Raw genomic sequence first — 14,137 nt, 5'->3', positions numbered from 1 at the left:
TTGGTCACATACACATATTTAGCAGATGTGTCATCCAGACTCCCCTCTCTCTCCAGATGAAATCTCGCGTCTTGTGACGGCCGGCCGCCCAACAACCTGCCCGCTTGACCCTATCCCCTCCTCTCTTCTCCAGACCATTTCCGGAGACCTTCTCCCTTACCTCACCTCGCTCATCAACTCATCCTTGACCGCTGGCTACGTCCCTTCCGTCTTCAAGAGAGCGAGAGTTGCACCCCTTCTGAAAAAACCTACACTCGATCCCTCCGATGTCAACAACTACAGACCAGTATCCCTTCTTTCTTTTCTCTCCAAAACTCTTGAACGTGCCGTCCTTGGCCAGCTCTCCTGCTATCTCTCTCAGAATGACCTTCTTGATCCAAATCAGTCAGGTTTCAAGACTAGTCATTCAACTGAGACTGCTCTTCTCTGTGTCACGGAGGCGCTCCGCACTGCTAAAGCTAACTCTCTCTCCTCTGCTCTCATCCTTCTAGACCTATCGGCTGCCTTTGATACTGTGAACCATCAGATCCTCCTCTCCACCCTCTCCGAGCTGGGCATCTCCGGCGCGGCCCACGCTTGGATTGCGTCCTACCTGACAGGTCGCTCCTACCAGGTGGCGTGGCGAGAATCTGTCTCCGCACCACGTGCTCTCACCACTGGTGTCCCCCAGGGCTCTGTTCTAGGCCCTCTCCTATTCTCGCTATACACCAAGTCACTTGGCTCTGTCATATCCTCACATGGTCTCTCCTATCATTGCCAAGCAGACGACACACAATTAATCTTCTCCTTTCCCCCCTCTGATAACCAGGTGGTGAATCGCATCTCTGCATGTCTGGCAGACATATCAGTGTGGATGACGGATCACCACCTCAAGCTGAACCTCGGCAAGACGGAGCTGCTCTTCCTCCCGGGGAAGGACTGCCCGTTCCATGATCTCGCCATCACGGTTGACAACTCCATTGTGTCCTCCTCCCAGAGTGCTAAGAACCTTGGCGTGATCCTGGACAACACCCTGTCGTTCTCAACTAACATCAAGGCGGTGACCCGTTCCTGTAGGTTCATGCTCTACAACATTCGCAGAGTACGACCCTGCCTCACGCAGGAAGCGGCGCAGGTCCTAATCCAGGCACTTGTCATCTCCCGTCTGGATTACTGCAACTCGCTGTTGGCTGGGCTCCCTGCCTGTGCCATTAAACCCCTACAACTCATCCAGAACGCCGCAGCCCGTCTGGTGTTCAACTTTCCCAAGTTCTCTCACGTCACCCCGCTCCTCCGCTCTCTCCACTGGCTTCCAGTTGAAGCTCGCATCCGTTACAAGACCATGGTGCTTGCCTACGGAGCTGTGAGGGGAACGGCACCTCCGTACCTTCAGGCTCTGATCAGGCCCTACACCCAAACAAGGGCACTGCGTTCATCCACCTCTGGCCTGCTCGCCTCCCTACCTCTGAGGAAGTACAGTTCCCGCTCAGCCCAGTCAAAACTGTTCGCTGCTATGGTGGAACAAACTCCCTCACGACGCCAGGTCAGCGGAGTCAATCACCACCTTCCGGAGACACCTGAAACCCCACCTCTTTAAGGAATACCTAGGATAGGATAAAGTAATCCTTCTAACCCCCCCCCCCCCCCTTAAAAGAGTTAGATGCACTATTGTAAAGTGGTTGTTCCACTGGATATCATAAGGTGAATGCACCAATTTGTAAGTCGCTCTGGATAAGAGCATCTGCTAAATGACTTAAATGTAAATGTAAATGTAGATGTGAGTGCAGTAGTATCTAAAAACGATTAATAACAAAACACACAAATCTAAAAGTAAAAGAATGGAATATATAAATATATAAATATTAGATTGAGCAATGTCGGAGTGGCATTGACAAAAATACAGTAGAATAGAATACAGTATATACATATGAGATGAGTAAAGCAGTATGTAAACATTATTAAAGTGACTAGTGTTCCATTATTAAAGTGGCCAGTGATTCCAAGTCTATGTATATAGGGCAGCAGCCTCTGAGGTACAGGGTTGCCTAACTGGGTGGAAGCCTGCTAGTGATGGCTATTAAACAGTCTGATGGCCTTGAGATAGAAGCTATTTTTCAGTCTCTCGGTCCCAACTTTGTACTTACCTCGCCTTCTGGATAACAGTGAACAGGCCGTGGTTCGGGTGGTTGATGTGCTTGAAGATCATTTTGGCATTCCTGTGACATCGGGTGCTGTAGGTGTCCTGGAAGGCAGGTAGTTTGCCACCTGTGATTTGTTGGGCAGACCACACCACCCTCTGGAGAGCACTGCGATTGTGGGCATTGCAGTTGCCATACCAGGCGATGATACAGCCCGAAAGGATGCTCTCAACTGTGCATCTAAAAGTTTGTCATGATTTTAGGGGCCAAGACTAATTTCTTCAGCCTCCTGAGGTTGAACAGGCACTGTTGGTAAAGGTTCTCTGTTGAATGACAGGCGCGTGGGAGGGCTTTTGTCAATTAAAAAGGGGAAACAAGTAATTCTTGCGAGGATTTTTTTTCTTTTTTTTTCTGCTTTGTGCACTTCCTCTTTAATGTGCTTTTCGATTGGTCGCTGAAATGACTTGTAACCAATCAGCTGGCGCCTGCTATGGAGGAAGGAATAAATGCAAGATGGCTCCTCATATAAAATCAGCCTCCTGGGTTCCCTTTAGCGAACACAAAAATTACTCTTTAAATCTTATTAGATTAAAGTACTTATCTGGGAGTAGTTCAGAAGGTTAATACCAGGTTTAGGGTGATATAAGTTTAATAAATTACATTTTTCTGAGGAAGAAATTATTGAAGAGACAAGAGGGACCTACTTTGAAGACCTGATTTGATGAACTCATTTCGACAGGTTTCGGGTGGTGAGCTGTGAGAGGAGACGCACTAGCGGCCTCCCTTGCTAGGCTAGCTAGCGCTTTGGATTAGCGTCAAGTAAAGCGGATAACTTTAAATAAATGATCGCTCCTGTTCAATACGGATCACAAAAGAGCACATTTACACATTAAATTAATCGTCATGGCCGTTTCAAGGTGAGATTCCCTAACTATGTATTTTACTATATATCCAATATTAACTTAGCCACTAGTTATCTAGCTTGTTAGCATGAACAAGCAATGGCATGGTGTTGATGGCTAGCTAGCCTAACACACAACGGCCGGTGGTGGTTCACGATATCAGGCCAACCGCGCTTGGGTTCATGGCATGCGTTTTTCAACTAGGTAACGTTAGTTCTAGCCAAACAACAGTTTTAACTACCTAAGTTATATAGCAAGTTTAGCCAGGCAGTTTACTACTGAGTTACTAGTTACAAAAACGACAGCAATTCCTAATTTAGCTAACGTTAAGTAGATACATTTATTTAGTTGCCAGCAGACCTGTCACATGCAATTGATCATGATAATATGGTCTTAAAGACATGTTACCTTTTAGCTGATACTTGATGTGCCATCTGCTTGCGAACGTGCCAGTATGTCATCTTGTGAATTAGATTATCGCTCATGTTTCATCCAGAGATTTATTTTGATGAGATTACTTTCCCAAACGTATGATTATTGTAGGGTGGTTTGTTTCACGCGTGTCATATCCAGCATGTGTAAATGAGTTTGCTCTAAAACAATGGTTTCTGATCTTAATCTCATGTGGCAGGTAGCCTAGTGGTTAGAGCGTTGGGCCAGTAACCCGAAAGGTTGCTGGATCGAATCCCCGAGCTCTGACACGGTAGAAATCTGTCGTTCTACCCCTGAGCAAGGCAGTTAACCCATTGTTTCCCGGGCTGGATGTAGATTAAGGCAGCCCCAACACCTTCAGAGGGGTTGGGTTAAATGCGGAAGACACATTTTAGTTGATGGCATTCAGTAGTTCGGGTTTGCAAGAGGATGCATATTTGAAGCCTTCAGCTAATGCATTAGTGGGGGATTTGGCTCTGGTTAGCCCCTGCAGCCTTAATACATGCATGCTATATAGGCCATACACTCAATTGGCAGTGTCCCCCCCTACACAACGGCCTGAATTCTTCAGAGACGTTCCACAGCCAGAAGAGGACTGGACACCGCTCAGAACCTGGTTCCTCTCTTGGTTTCTTCCTTGGTTCCGGCCTTTCTAGGGAGTTTTTCCTAGCTATCGTGCTTCTACACATGCATTGCTTGCTGTTTGGTGTTTTAGGCTGGGTTTCTGTACAGCACTTTGTGACATCAGCTGATTTAAAAAGGCCTTTATAAATAAAGTTTGATTGGTCCATGCTGACGCGATGCCATCACGTAGTTGCTGCAGATTGGACACGGTACGTTCATGCTGCACACAGCCAGCTCCATCTCATCCCAAAGATGCTCTATGTGGTTTGAGGTCTCTGGACTGCAATGACAACTCAAGAAAACAGAACTTGCTGTCACGTTCCAGGCAATATTTTTTCACTCAATTGTCCAGTGTTGGTGATTGCCTGCCCACTGGAGCCCCTTATTGCTTTTAGCTGATAGGAGTGGAACCTGGTGTGGTTGTCTGCTGCAATAGCCCATTTGTGACAAGGATCAACAAGTTGTGCGCTCTGAGATACCGATCTGCACACCACTGTTGTACTACACCGTTATTTATCGGTTTGTGGCTTGCCTGTTAGCTTGCACGATTCTTGCCATTCGCCTTTGACCTCTCTCAACGAGCTGTTTTTGCCCACAGGACTGCCACTGACTGGATGTTTTTTGTTTGTCGCACCATTCTCTGTAAATCATTGACACTGTCCAGGAGGCCAACCATTTCTGAGACACTGGATCTGGCACGCCTGGCACCGACAATCATACCATGCTCAGTTGCTTCGGTCACTCGTTTTGCCCATTCTAACATTCACATGACTCACTGTCTGTAGGATTGATCAATTTTTGTGAACTGGGTGGTGTACCTAATAAACTGTCCGGTGACTGTATCCATAAACGTGACTTGAAGGCTACCTGGATGCAATGATCCATTGACTGTTAGCCAGGCTCCAGACAACTTCTGGATCTTGAATTTCAATGATATGCGCTTTGTATCTGAACATCCGATTTATATTTTGATATCAAATTACCTAGTTGGTAGTACAATAACAAATCAAAACATTTCCACCTGGATCATTTGAATGCTCAAAGGGTAAAATATATATTTTTCTAAACTATTCCTAATCCAAACAAGATGTACCTCAATTAGAACTGTATTAATGGGTAGCCAAGAGATGTTGGATTTGTTTTACTGAGTGGCTGGGCATGTTGCCACAGCACAGAATCTTTTTTCTTTATTTTTTTAGCAGAGTCGTGTTCAATACTCTTATCTCGCGCACGGTATACTCTAGGAAGTTCAAGTTCCCACTTAGGATACTGTCGACAAGACCGGAGTTCTACAATGCTCCATGGAGTTCGTTGTTCTGTTACATTTGGAAGTATAATGTTAAACTAATGCAGCTTCTCAAGTCTCTTCTCTGATATGCAATGGAGCTCAATGCATGCATAGTATATTTTCGTATCTACTTTTTTCTCCCACTCTCGTCTTCCAGGCTTGATCGTCTTTTTATCCTGCTTGACACTGGAACTACTCCGGTGACGAGGAAGGCTGCTGCTCAACAGCTGGGAGATGTGGTCAAACTCCACCCACATGAGCTCAACAACCTGTTGTCGAAGGTAAGTCTCCTCTTCCTCATGAGTGCCACAGTTGGGTCCCTATCTACACCACGGTCGTATTCATTGGGCACCAAAAGGAAGAAAAGACTGAAATAGGGAGGGACTACTTGAACTTGTCTGAAATGTTTTTTTTCTTCTTCATTTTGCTACATTATGTGCTAATGAATATGATCCAGGGAGTCCACACTGTTGTCAGCTCCCTACCTCCTTGCTTGTAGTGTAGCCACAAGGGCATCCATACTTTAACCACCCATACAGATTGTCAAACCCTTCTTTACCTAGTCTGGAAAAAATCTAAATGGAGGCCCATAAAGGTCATAGACTGCTGAATAGCCCGCTGTCTTCGTTTCCTCGGCATGTTGAGGTGATTTATTAAACAAGTGGACTGTTTGATCTGGTGTAGTGCATAAGTTCCCACCATCTGATCTGACACGTGTTACATCCTACGACTCCTGTGTTTTCTTGCTCACCCATAACCTACAGGTTTTGACATACCTGAGAAGTCCAAACTGGGACACGCGTATCGCTGCGGGTCAAGCAGTGGAGGCCATTGTGAAGAATATCCCAGAGTGGAACCCATCACCCAAGCCCAAAGAAGGTAAACCAACCTTAACCTGCCACGTTATTCACAGCCAAGTGCCTCTGTTTTGTTACACTCCTGACGGTAGGAAACAAATAAAGCCTTAACGTTCCCTTACTCACAGGATTAGCATTTTAAATGTCCTTTGTGGAACCTGTGACATTGCCTCCAGCTTTGTTTTCGCCACCAGGAATCGGTTTGAGTAGGTATGTGTGAACACACTGGCAAATGTTTGCTCTAGGTGTTATACAACTGATGTCAGAGCTGCTCTGAAGTAACCATTGACAATAGGTGATGAGTTGTGTGTATGTGTGAAGGCTTATGTTCTAACATTGAAAAGAAACACTTAACATTTTCATCAGCAATCAACCGCTCATTATACAAAGCTCTGACGAAGGCTGGGAGGGTGACATGCAAGCTTAAATAAACGGGTGATACCGGCAAGTGCAGTGTGCGGGTTTACCTTTTTCCTGACCTAATATTTCCCACTCAACAGCAAAGTATGGTTCCCATTCTGAATGTAAGATAACTTTCACTTTTGATTGATGTTGTAACTTACGGTGCTGTGGGGATGCTTGTCTCTTCCAGAGTCATGTGCGGAGGACCCGGAGGACTCCTACTCTGACCGTTTGAGTTTCTACCGTTTCGACATCTCCCGCCTCCTCAAACATGGTGCTTCTCTACTGGGTTCTGCCGGCGCTGAGTTTGAGGTCGAGGATGACAAGTCTGGTATACATCTGTTTAAAAGAAAAATATGTTTTACTCTTAACTCGTCCTACGAACACCTGTGCTCAGTAATAAGAGGCTCCTAATAGGTTGGTTTGTCTGTTATCAAGTTAAAGGAATGTTATGGAAGAATCTAGTATGTGACCACATTGCTAGGCTGTTTTCGTGCTCTTTTGTGAAACAACCTCACTGGGCATGCCACCATAGCCTCGGAGAACAGGGTTTGGGGGGGTCATAAAATTAAATGAATTCATACATGATATCAAATTGATTAATATAAATGCCATTTTAAATACTATTAGCATGGACCGTCAAGCTATTTCATTCTCGATTTAAGGACACTTGGGGTATCAGAAAATTGTTCTAATCTTTTTATATGGCTTTATAATAGCACAGATATGTCAAATCAGGTAATGCCAAATTTCAGTCTGAAGGAAGTATGTTTTGGTGTGACGGAATGTCTTTGGCATTCAACGAGAGAACTCATTTTCATACTAATTTCTTTCATTGCAAAATACTGCACCAAACCACTTAGTTAATGTAAAATTGCACGACTAAGATCTCTTTGGCAAAAACGTCAACTCAAATCTGTCATTCAATTTTCTTAGATTAATTCTGACTATTTTGAGGAAGTGTATACTGGCTACGGCGTCTCAAAATAGACAAACAGAACTATTGCTGCTTCTTTTCTAGTTTTTCCAAGTGAAGGTCTTAAGGGAGAATGCGAGGACACTCGTTCGGCTAGCTGAACTTAAGCATGCTGACACCGTAATGTCTTTCACCAGCCATGTAGGCGGGTGGTCAATTTGCAGGGTTCTGCAGTGCAAGCTTTGCATTTGCAAATAAAAATCAAGTTAAGTCAAGTATGCGCACATGTACGAGTTGTGATTTTATAGCAGAAATGCTGCATTAGCTGTTCAAACTATTTTTGCCATTTGTTTCATAGCTGCTAATCGCACAAGGAAATACATCTATATCCCATCTCGGGGAGTAACACTGCCTGGCCTGGGGCGCTTTGTGCACTGCTTATATTCATTTTTCATAGTTATATTTTGTTGAAGGTCTTGTTTTTCAATGTTAGTTTCAACTGATACCGAATAAATATTGTCTGCTACTAGTCAGATCTAAAATCTCAGACTCCACACTTAACATGACTTGAGTGGCCCCGTTACCATTGACCTCCCGCCCTTAGTGGCAACTGAACATTTTTGGCTCACCTGATTTTTTTTGGGGGGGGGTTAAGACTGGTCACAAAAACCAGTCTTATATATATATATATATATATATATAACATTACTTCTTACAAAATCTAAGTGGCTGGTAGATTTTTCCATTTACCCGCCACAGTGGCTGGTGGACCAAGAAGTTTGTTTGCTCGGGACACAAACTATCTTTGTATGATCTTCTGTAGAGAATACATTTATTATATCATTCTGTTCAGATCTGTCACTCTGCCTTCTAAAGTGTCCTGCACAGCTTGTTATAGATGGAAACATGTCATGTGTTCCAGAGTCTTCGCTTTCAGGCATGGGGTCGTAGTCGCTGATAGCTCCAACCGTTCAAAAGCTAGAGCCAAATATGTAGGAAAACCATTTCGATATGAGCTAGAAACCACTGTTACCGGTCTGTTTGCTCCAGCCGCTATAGCGGATATCCAATGTTACTTCATAGAACAGTGGTTACATGAGTAAGTGGCGCGTTCAGCTGAGAAACTCATTAATTCAGATTGCCGCGAGCTGTCAATGAAGTTAGAGAGACTCGTCTCTCGAGATGCGCAATGACTATGCCTGCTGTAGGGTGTCAGGATTTATTTGTTGCATCTGCATTCTGAATCTCACTCGCAGTGCCTGGCCCTTGGTGTCAGTGACCACAGTTCAGACCATGGCTGGGTCCCAAATGGCACCATGCACTGTAGTCCCTATAAAGTCACTATTTTTGAACCAGGGCCCATATTATTTTCCTTTAGACTATTGGATCTGTATTCTCTCGTTTGCTTTTCCATGACAATGTTATGATCCATGTGACAAGTTTGAATACAATTTTAATTCAAATGTCTTCTACCTTTTTTTTTCGTCCTCTCTCAACTTTATAGTGATGACTTATCTTGGCTGTGTTCCCCCAGCATCCTGTAGTCATCACTCTGACTGTATTTCATCTGGTCAAGATGTTTTGGGACGGCTCATGTTTTAGTGCTTTGCTACACTAGTCCAGAGTGACTTTCATGGCTCTCTTTGATGTTTTGTGGCTGTGAAAGTACAGTTTACTTGAACTCTGCTGTGAATCAACAGCCTGATCTGTAGTTCACTTCCCTACCTGCCAGTATACCTCCCTACTTATTTCCCGTAACCATAGAAACATACAGAATGACGCCTATATTTATACCTTAAGGCAGAGATGGGCAACTGGAGGCAAGCTGCCCCCCTTTTTGAAGGCCCTTTGATCAGTCGTGGTCTCAACTTTCTGTTAGAATAGTAGAACACACGAGGTGCAATTTCGAAACGTGGTTGTGCATCAGCAGTTTCTCTAAAGCCAGTCACTGATAGTCAATTAACCCACGTCAGCTAAAAACTATTTGAAATCGCTTAGTTTGTTTAGTGGTCAGCTATCATATTAGAAACTACAAATGTATTTCTGCCCCATGGCAAAATGTGTAGAATTTCAGATTTTGTGGTCCCCATCAAAGTTGGATGGTTTCAGGGATGTGCATATTAGTCCTGTACTAAAATGCACATTCAATGGAGATTCTGCATTGAGGGGGGAAAAAATCTCCAGGACTAGAGGCTTAATCTGTGTTCAGGAAACCAGCCATATGTGTCCATGTATTCTCTACATACTTTTTGTTTTTCCGTAGTTGGTGTTTTCTACAAGCTTCATACCCCATCTCTTTGCTCTCTCATGCCAGGTGAAGTGGACCCTAAGGAGCGTCTCACCCGCCAGAGGAAGCTGCTGCAGAGGAAGCTGGGACTGGACATAGGTGCCGCAATCGGCATGGACACGATGGAGCTGTTCAATGATGAGGACCTGGACACCCAGTACATCTCCACGCCCATTGGCCCTAAGGGACAGGGAGGGAAGGGCTCTGGACCCTGCTCCAGCTCCCACAACCACGTGGTGAGTCAGTCACACTACCTCCATTTCCTTTACGCTGTTATTGAGTCAGTAATTCCGTTAAATTTTGAACAGCATCCTACGAAGCTTAATACTGAGGGTTGTGTTCATTAGGCCATGCTACGAAAAATCTATAACATTTTACAACAAAAACAAAAGTGTATTTCTTATTGGATAAGTCCAGGTAATCCCTCCATTTCAAAGCCTACTGAACTCCACCCAGGTAGCATCAAGTGCAGGCTACTATCCTTTCTAAGTCTGGGTTAATCTGGTCACAACTGTGGCAGACAGGGTGTGAGGCTGGGCTTAGAAGCTTGGCGTTTCTTTCAGCACCTCAAAACTTTGCCAGGTATATTTTGGACCCTTCAGTCAACGTGGCTATGCTTACCTGGACCGAGGAGGCATGCTGTAACTTGTCCAACCATGATTGGGATGTCTGGTAAGAAGACCTTGGAGTAGGTCCTGACATGCTTTGGCTCAGACTGTTTGAAAATGTTACTAGCTGTCAAATCATTGCTTCCGCCGTCCTTGTTTCCTCAATGCCTCTCAAAGCTCATTGGGGGAGAGGCTAAAGGTCCCTCAGAAAATTGAGGAAGGCATTGCGGAAACGAGGACGGAGGAAGCAAGGACGTGACCGCTAGTAACGTTTTCAGACGCGGCTATAGTCTGGGGGGAAAAACATCAGATAAATTGCAGAAAGCAAGCTTTCCATCTGAGTTGGTGTGCAGGAAACCTAGGGGTGGTGTGATGTGTAAATAAATATTTCTGTGTCTATCCTAATGATCAACTAGATCAGATGCAACGCCAAGATGGCAGAGTTCCTGGTCAACCCCACTTATCTGACCTGCCCCTTTCAGGGTGCATGTGCTGTCTTCACTTTAGGATGTGAAGAAAACACCACATTATGCTCCCTGTCTGAGGAACAGTCTCTGTGGTCAGAGAAATGAATGACTCCCATCTTAAGATGTCTGTAGCTTATTACTTTGTCTGAAAAATAAGTTTGCAATTGTTTTGTTCAATCACTAGAGACTAATGTTCAATGGTTATTGTTCCATTTTCAGCCCATGCAGGCGGCAGAGATAATAGACTCAGAGTTTCGACCAGGCATGAGCAACCGACAGAAGAACAAGGCTAAGAGGATGGCCAAGCTAGTGGCCAAGCAGCGATCCAAAGACATGGATCCCAACGAGAGAAGGTATGTCCTATTTCTTCCAAAGCTTTTTAGACAGGGTTGTGTTCATTGGGCACCAAACTGAACAAATATTTTTGAAACTGAGTGGAAGGTGTAAATGAGCATTTCTTATTGGACAAGTACAGATGGCTGTTTGCTCTAATGAACATAACCCAGGTCTTTCTGTCTTTGGTTTCCATCGGCATTGTATAATGTAGGAGATGGGTCTTTCTGAATTGGTTGACCTGAGATTATTGATCTGTGATTTGATTTCCATTCTTATTTCTGTAGTAATGACAGTTTTGATGGGGAGCCCGAGGAGAAGCGCAGGAAAACTACCAACGTAGTCATCGATCAACCGGCAATGGAGCATAAAGTCTTAATCGATACTGTTCCAGACAACTCCAGCCTCTTAGACGAGGTAAGAAATGGGTCACCAACGATAAAGCTCTTATAAAGAATACAATCAATGTAAACCATTTTACGCAGAACTTGAGAATCAATTGACTAGGCGTCTGGAGAAAGAGACTGTATAGTTGAACTCCTATAAAATCAGTGTCTTTGTCCAAACGTTGAACAGTTCTGATTTGTCTTGGGCTTTATTTCCAGACCCAGGAGTGGCCCCTGGAGAGCTTCTGTGAAGAGCTCTGTAACGACCTCTTCAACCCCTCATGGGAGGTAATGACCTTCCGAGTCCTAGCAGACCTGTTCACGTCACCTGTAATCCTACAACTCCTTATGTAGTTGTCCATTGTATCCATTGTATAACACATAACAGGCAGCATGTAGACTGATCTGTGAAGCTACGAGTGCTCTGATTGTGTGTCCAGATTCGTCACGGTGCAGGCACAGGCCTCAGGGAGATCCTCAAGTCTCAAGGTGCTGGAGGTGGGAAGCTGGTGGAATGCACTGCAGAACAGGTACTGTATCTGACTCCTCTGTGCTAGCCCCCGCCCCCCCGGTGCACTTGTTTGAGTTTTACCCTAGCACTACACAGTGGATTGAAATAATCAAAGCTTGATAATGAGTTGGTTATTTGAATCGGCTGTGTCCGGCGGCGGGGGCAGGACCTAGTTTGGGGGAACCCTGCTCTATGCAACCTCCAAACATGAATAGTTCAATTTATCTCTAATAGATATGACCACAATAGATGGCTGACCTTTGACCTTTCCCAGATGGCGCGGCAGCACCAGGAGTGGCTGGAGGACGTGGTTATCAGGCTGCTCTGTGTCTTTGCTCTGGACCGTTTTGGAGACTTTGTCTCTGATGAGGTGTGTCTTGTAGCATACCATGCTATTGAGTGGGATGGCTGAATTACATTTAATGTTATTTATGCTCTCTGGGGTAATGTTGGAAATTTGACAACTTTCTAAAATGCCAGTTTACAGAATTTTGCTACCCTACTTACGGGCGCTTATGAGTCAGGCGTTGCTGTATGTCTAACATGCAGTCTTTCTCTCCTTTCTGGTCAGGTGGTGGCTCCGGTCAGAGAGACTTGTGCCCAGACACTGGGTGTGGCCTTGCGCCACATGAATGACAGCGGCGTTGCCATGACTGTAGACATCTTGCTGAAGCTGCTGACGGAGGACCAGTGGGAGGTCCGGCATGGAGGTCTTCTGGGCATCAAGTATGCCCTGGCTGTCCGAAAGGTACCAACAACCACCTGCTCCTGTCCTGTTTGCTTGCATCTGATGCCCACTATGCATGATGTGTGTGATCCACTTTAAGTCAGTAAAACACGTGTTTTCTAGACGGGACTCAATGTCTTTCTATAACTTTTTCTCTCGCTCTTTTCTTTTGCCCCCTCTTTCTCCCACTCAGGACCTGATCTCCGCTATGCTTCCGCGGGTGCTCCCTGCCATCACAGAGGGGCTGCAGGACCTGGATGATGACGTCAGAGCGGTGGCAGCCGCGGCCCTCATCCCTGTGGTGGACGGCTTTGTACAGCTACTCCCCAACAAGGTCAGACGGGAGCATCTCACCACGGTCCCTCTCCACATCTGGTCACCTTATCTGCCCTTCAGCCTTTCTCCAACCTCACCCCTCACCTAGTCCTATCCATCTCATGGCTTACCTTCTTGGCGTTGTGTATGTTAGCAGTTGATGTTATTCTTCAATAAAACAGACCTCAAAGCAAATCGGGGAGGAAAATGGGTTTATTCAAAGAGAACAAATCATGCAGTGATGTAGATGTTCATGCTCCCCTGTCCTCAGTGATTCTCTCCACAGAACAAAGATACAGGATGTAGTTTTATAACCATGCCCTAGCCTGTGGTTGACCAATTAAACTGGGCCAATGGCAAGTATCCTATTTCAGAAGACAAATACCTCCCATTGCTCATTAATTCCCTAAGACAGAAAAAATACTTTATTGATCGTTATTACTCTGGACTTTTTGTCCTCTGCGTTGTGTATTTATCTTCAAAATATTCCTACATATACTACTTCATAGTAGGGTTGTGTTCAGTAAGCACCATATGGCTACCTGGGCTTGTCCAGTAAATGCTGATTAGAAAATGCAAAGGAAAACATGAACACAGCCCAGGTAGTTCATTTGCAGAAATATTTTTTTCATTACCGCGCTAACTGTAGCATTTTTCTCCGTTGTGTTACTTCTGACCGCTGTGTCTTTGTGTTGCTCAGGTCCCGTTCATAGTGAACACCCTGTGGGATGCTCTCCTGGAGCTGGATGACCTGACGGCCTCCACCAACAGCATCATGACCCTACTGTCCTCGCTGCTCACCTACCCCCAGGTCCGACAGTGCAGGTGAGTGTCTCCTCTCCCTTTCTGTACGGCTGTAACCTCTTCTCCCACTTCATCTCGAAGGGGAATTCCAATGAAGCTCTATAGTTCAAAATGTTACTCTAACAGTAGTTGTTTTAAAGAACAATTGTCTTGGAAAGTCT

At 45.0% G+C, this 14,137-nt stretch overlaps 1 protein-coding gene across 1 annotated transcript in view; it reads left to right on the top strand.

Moving 5' to 3' along the window:
- The first annotated feature begins 2,620 nt into the window (after positions 1 to 2,620).
- Positions 2,621 to 14,137, top strand: part of LOC139570692 (TATA-binding protein-associated factor 172-like) — a 67,389-nt gene continuing 55,872 nt past the window's right edge. Inside the window, exons 1-13 of the mRNA XM_071392800.1 lie at positions 2,621 to 3,034; positions 5,521 to 5,644; positions 6,128 to 6,242; positions 6,813 to 6,953; positions 9,853 to 10,061; positions 11,120 to 11,253; positions 11,521 to 11,650; positions 11,839 to 11,907; positions 12,060 to 12,149; positions 12,405 to 12,500; positions 12,702 to 12,878; positions 13,051 to 13,191; positions 13,873 to 13,997. Coding sequence (XP_071248901.1) covers positions 3,021 to 3,034; positions 5,521 to 5,644; positions 6,128 to 6,242; positions 6,813 to 6,953; positions 9,853 to 10,061; positions 11,120 to 11,253; positions 11,521 to 11,650; positions 11,839 to 11,907; positions 12,060 to 12,149; positions 12,405 to 12,500; positions 12,702 to 12,878; positions 13,051 to 13,191; positions 13,873 to 13,997 — 1,565 coding nt within the window. The 5' untranslated portion in view covers positions 2,621 to 3,020. The remainder of the gene's footprint in view (positions 3,035 to 5,520; positions 5,645 to 6,127; positions 6,243 to 6,812; positions 6,954 to 9,852; positions 10,062 to 11,119; positions 11,254 to 11,520; positions 11,651 to 11,838; positions 11,908 to 12,059; positions 12,150 to 12,404; positions 12,501 to 12,701; positions 12,879 to 13,050; positions 13,192 to 13,872; positions 13,998 to 14,137) is intronic.

Source organism: Salvelinus alpinus, chromosome 3 (genome assembly GCF_045679555.1).
Source record: "Salvelinus alpinus chromosome 3, SLU_Salpinus.1, whole genome shotgun sequence".
Classification (NCBI taxonomy): Eukaryota; Metazoa; Chordata; class Actinopteri; order Salmoniformes; family Salmonidae; genus Salvelinus; species Salvelinus alpinus.
This window is presented reverse-complemented; position numbering and strand designations above follow the sequence as displayed.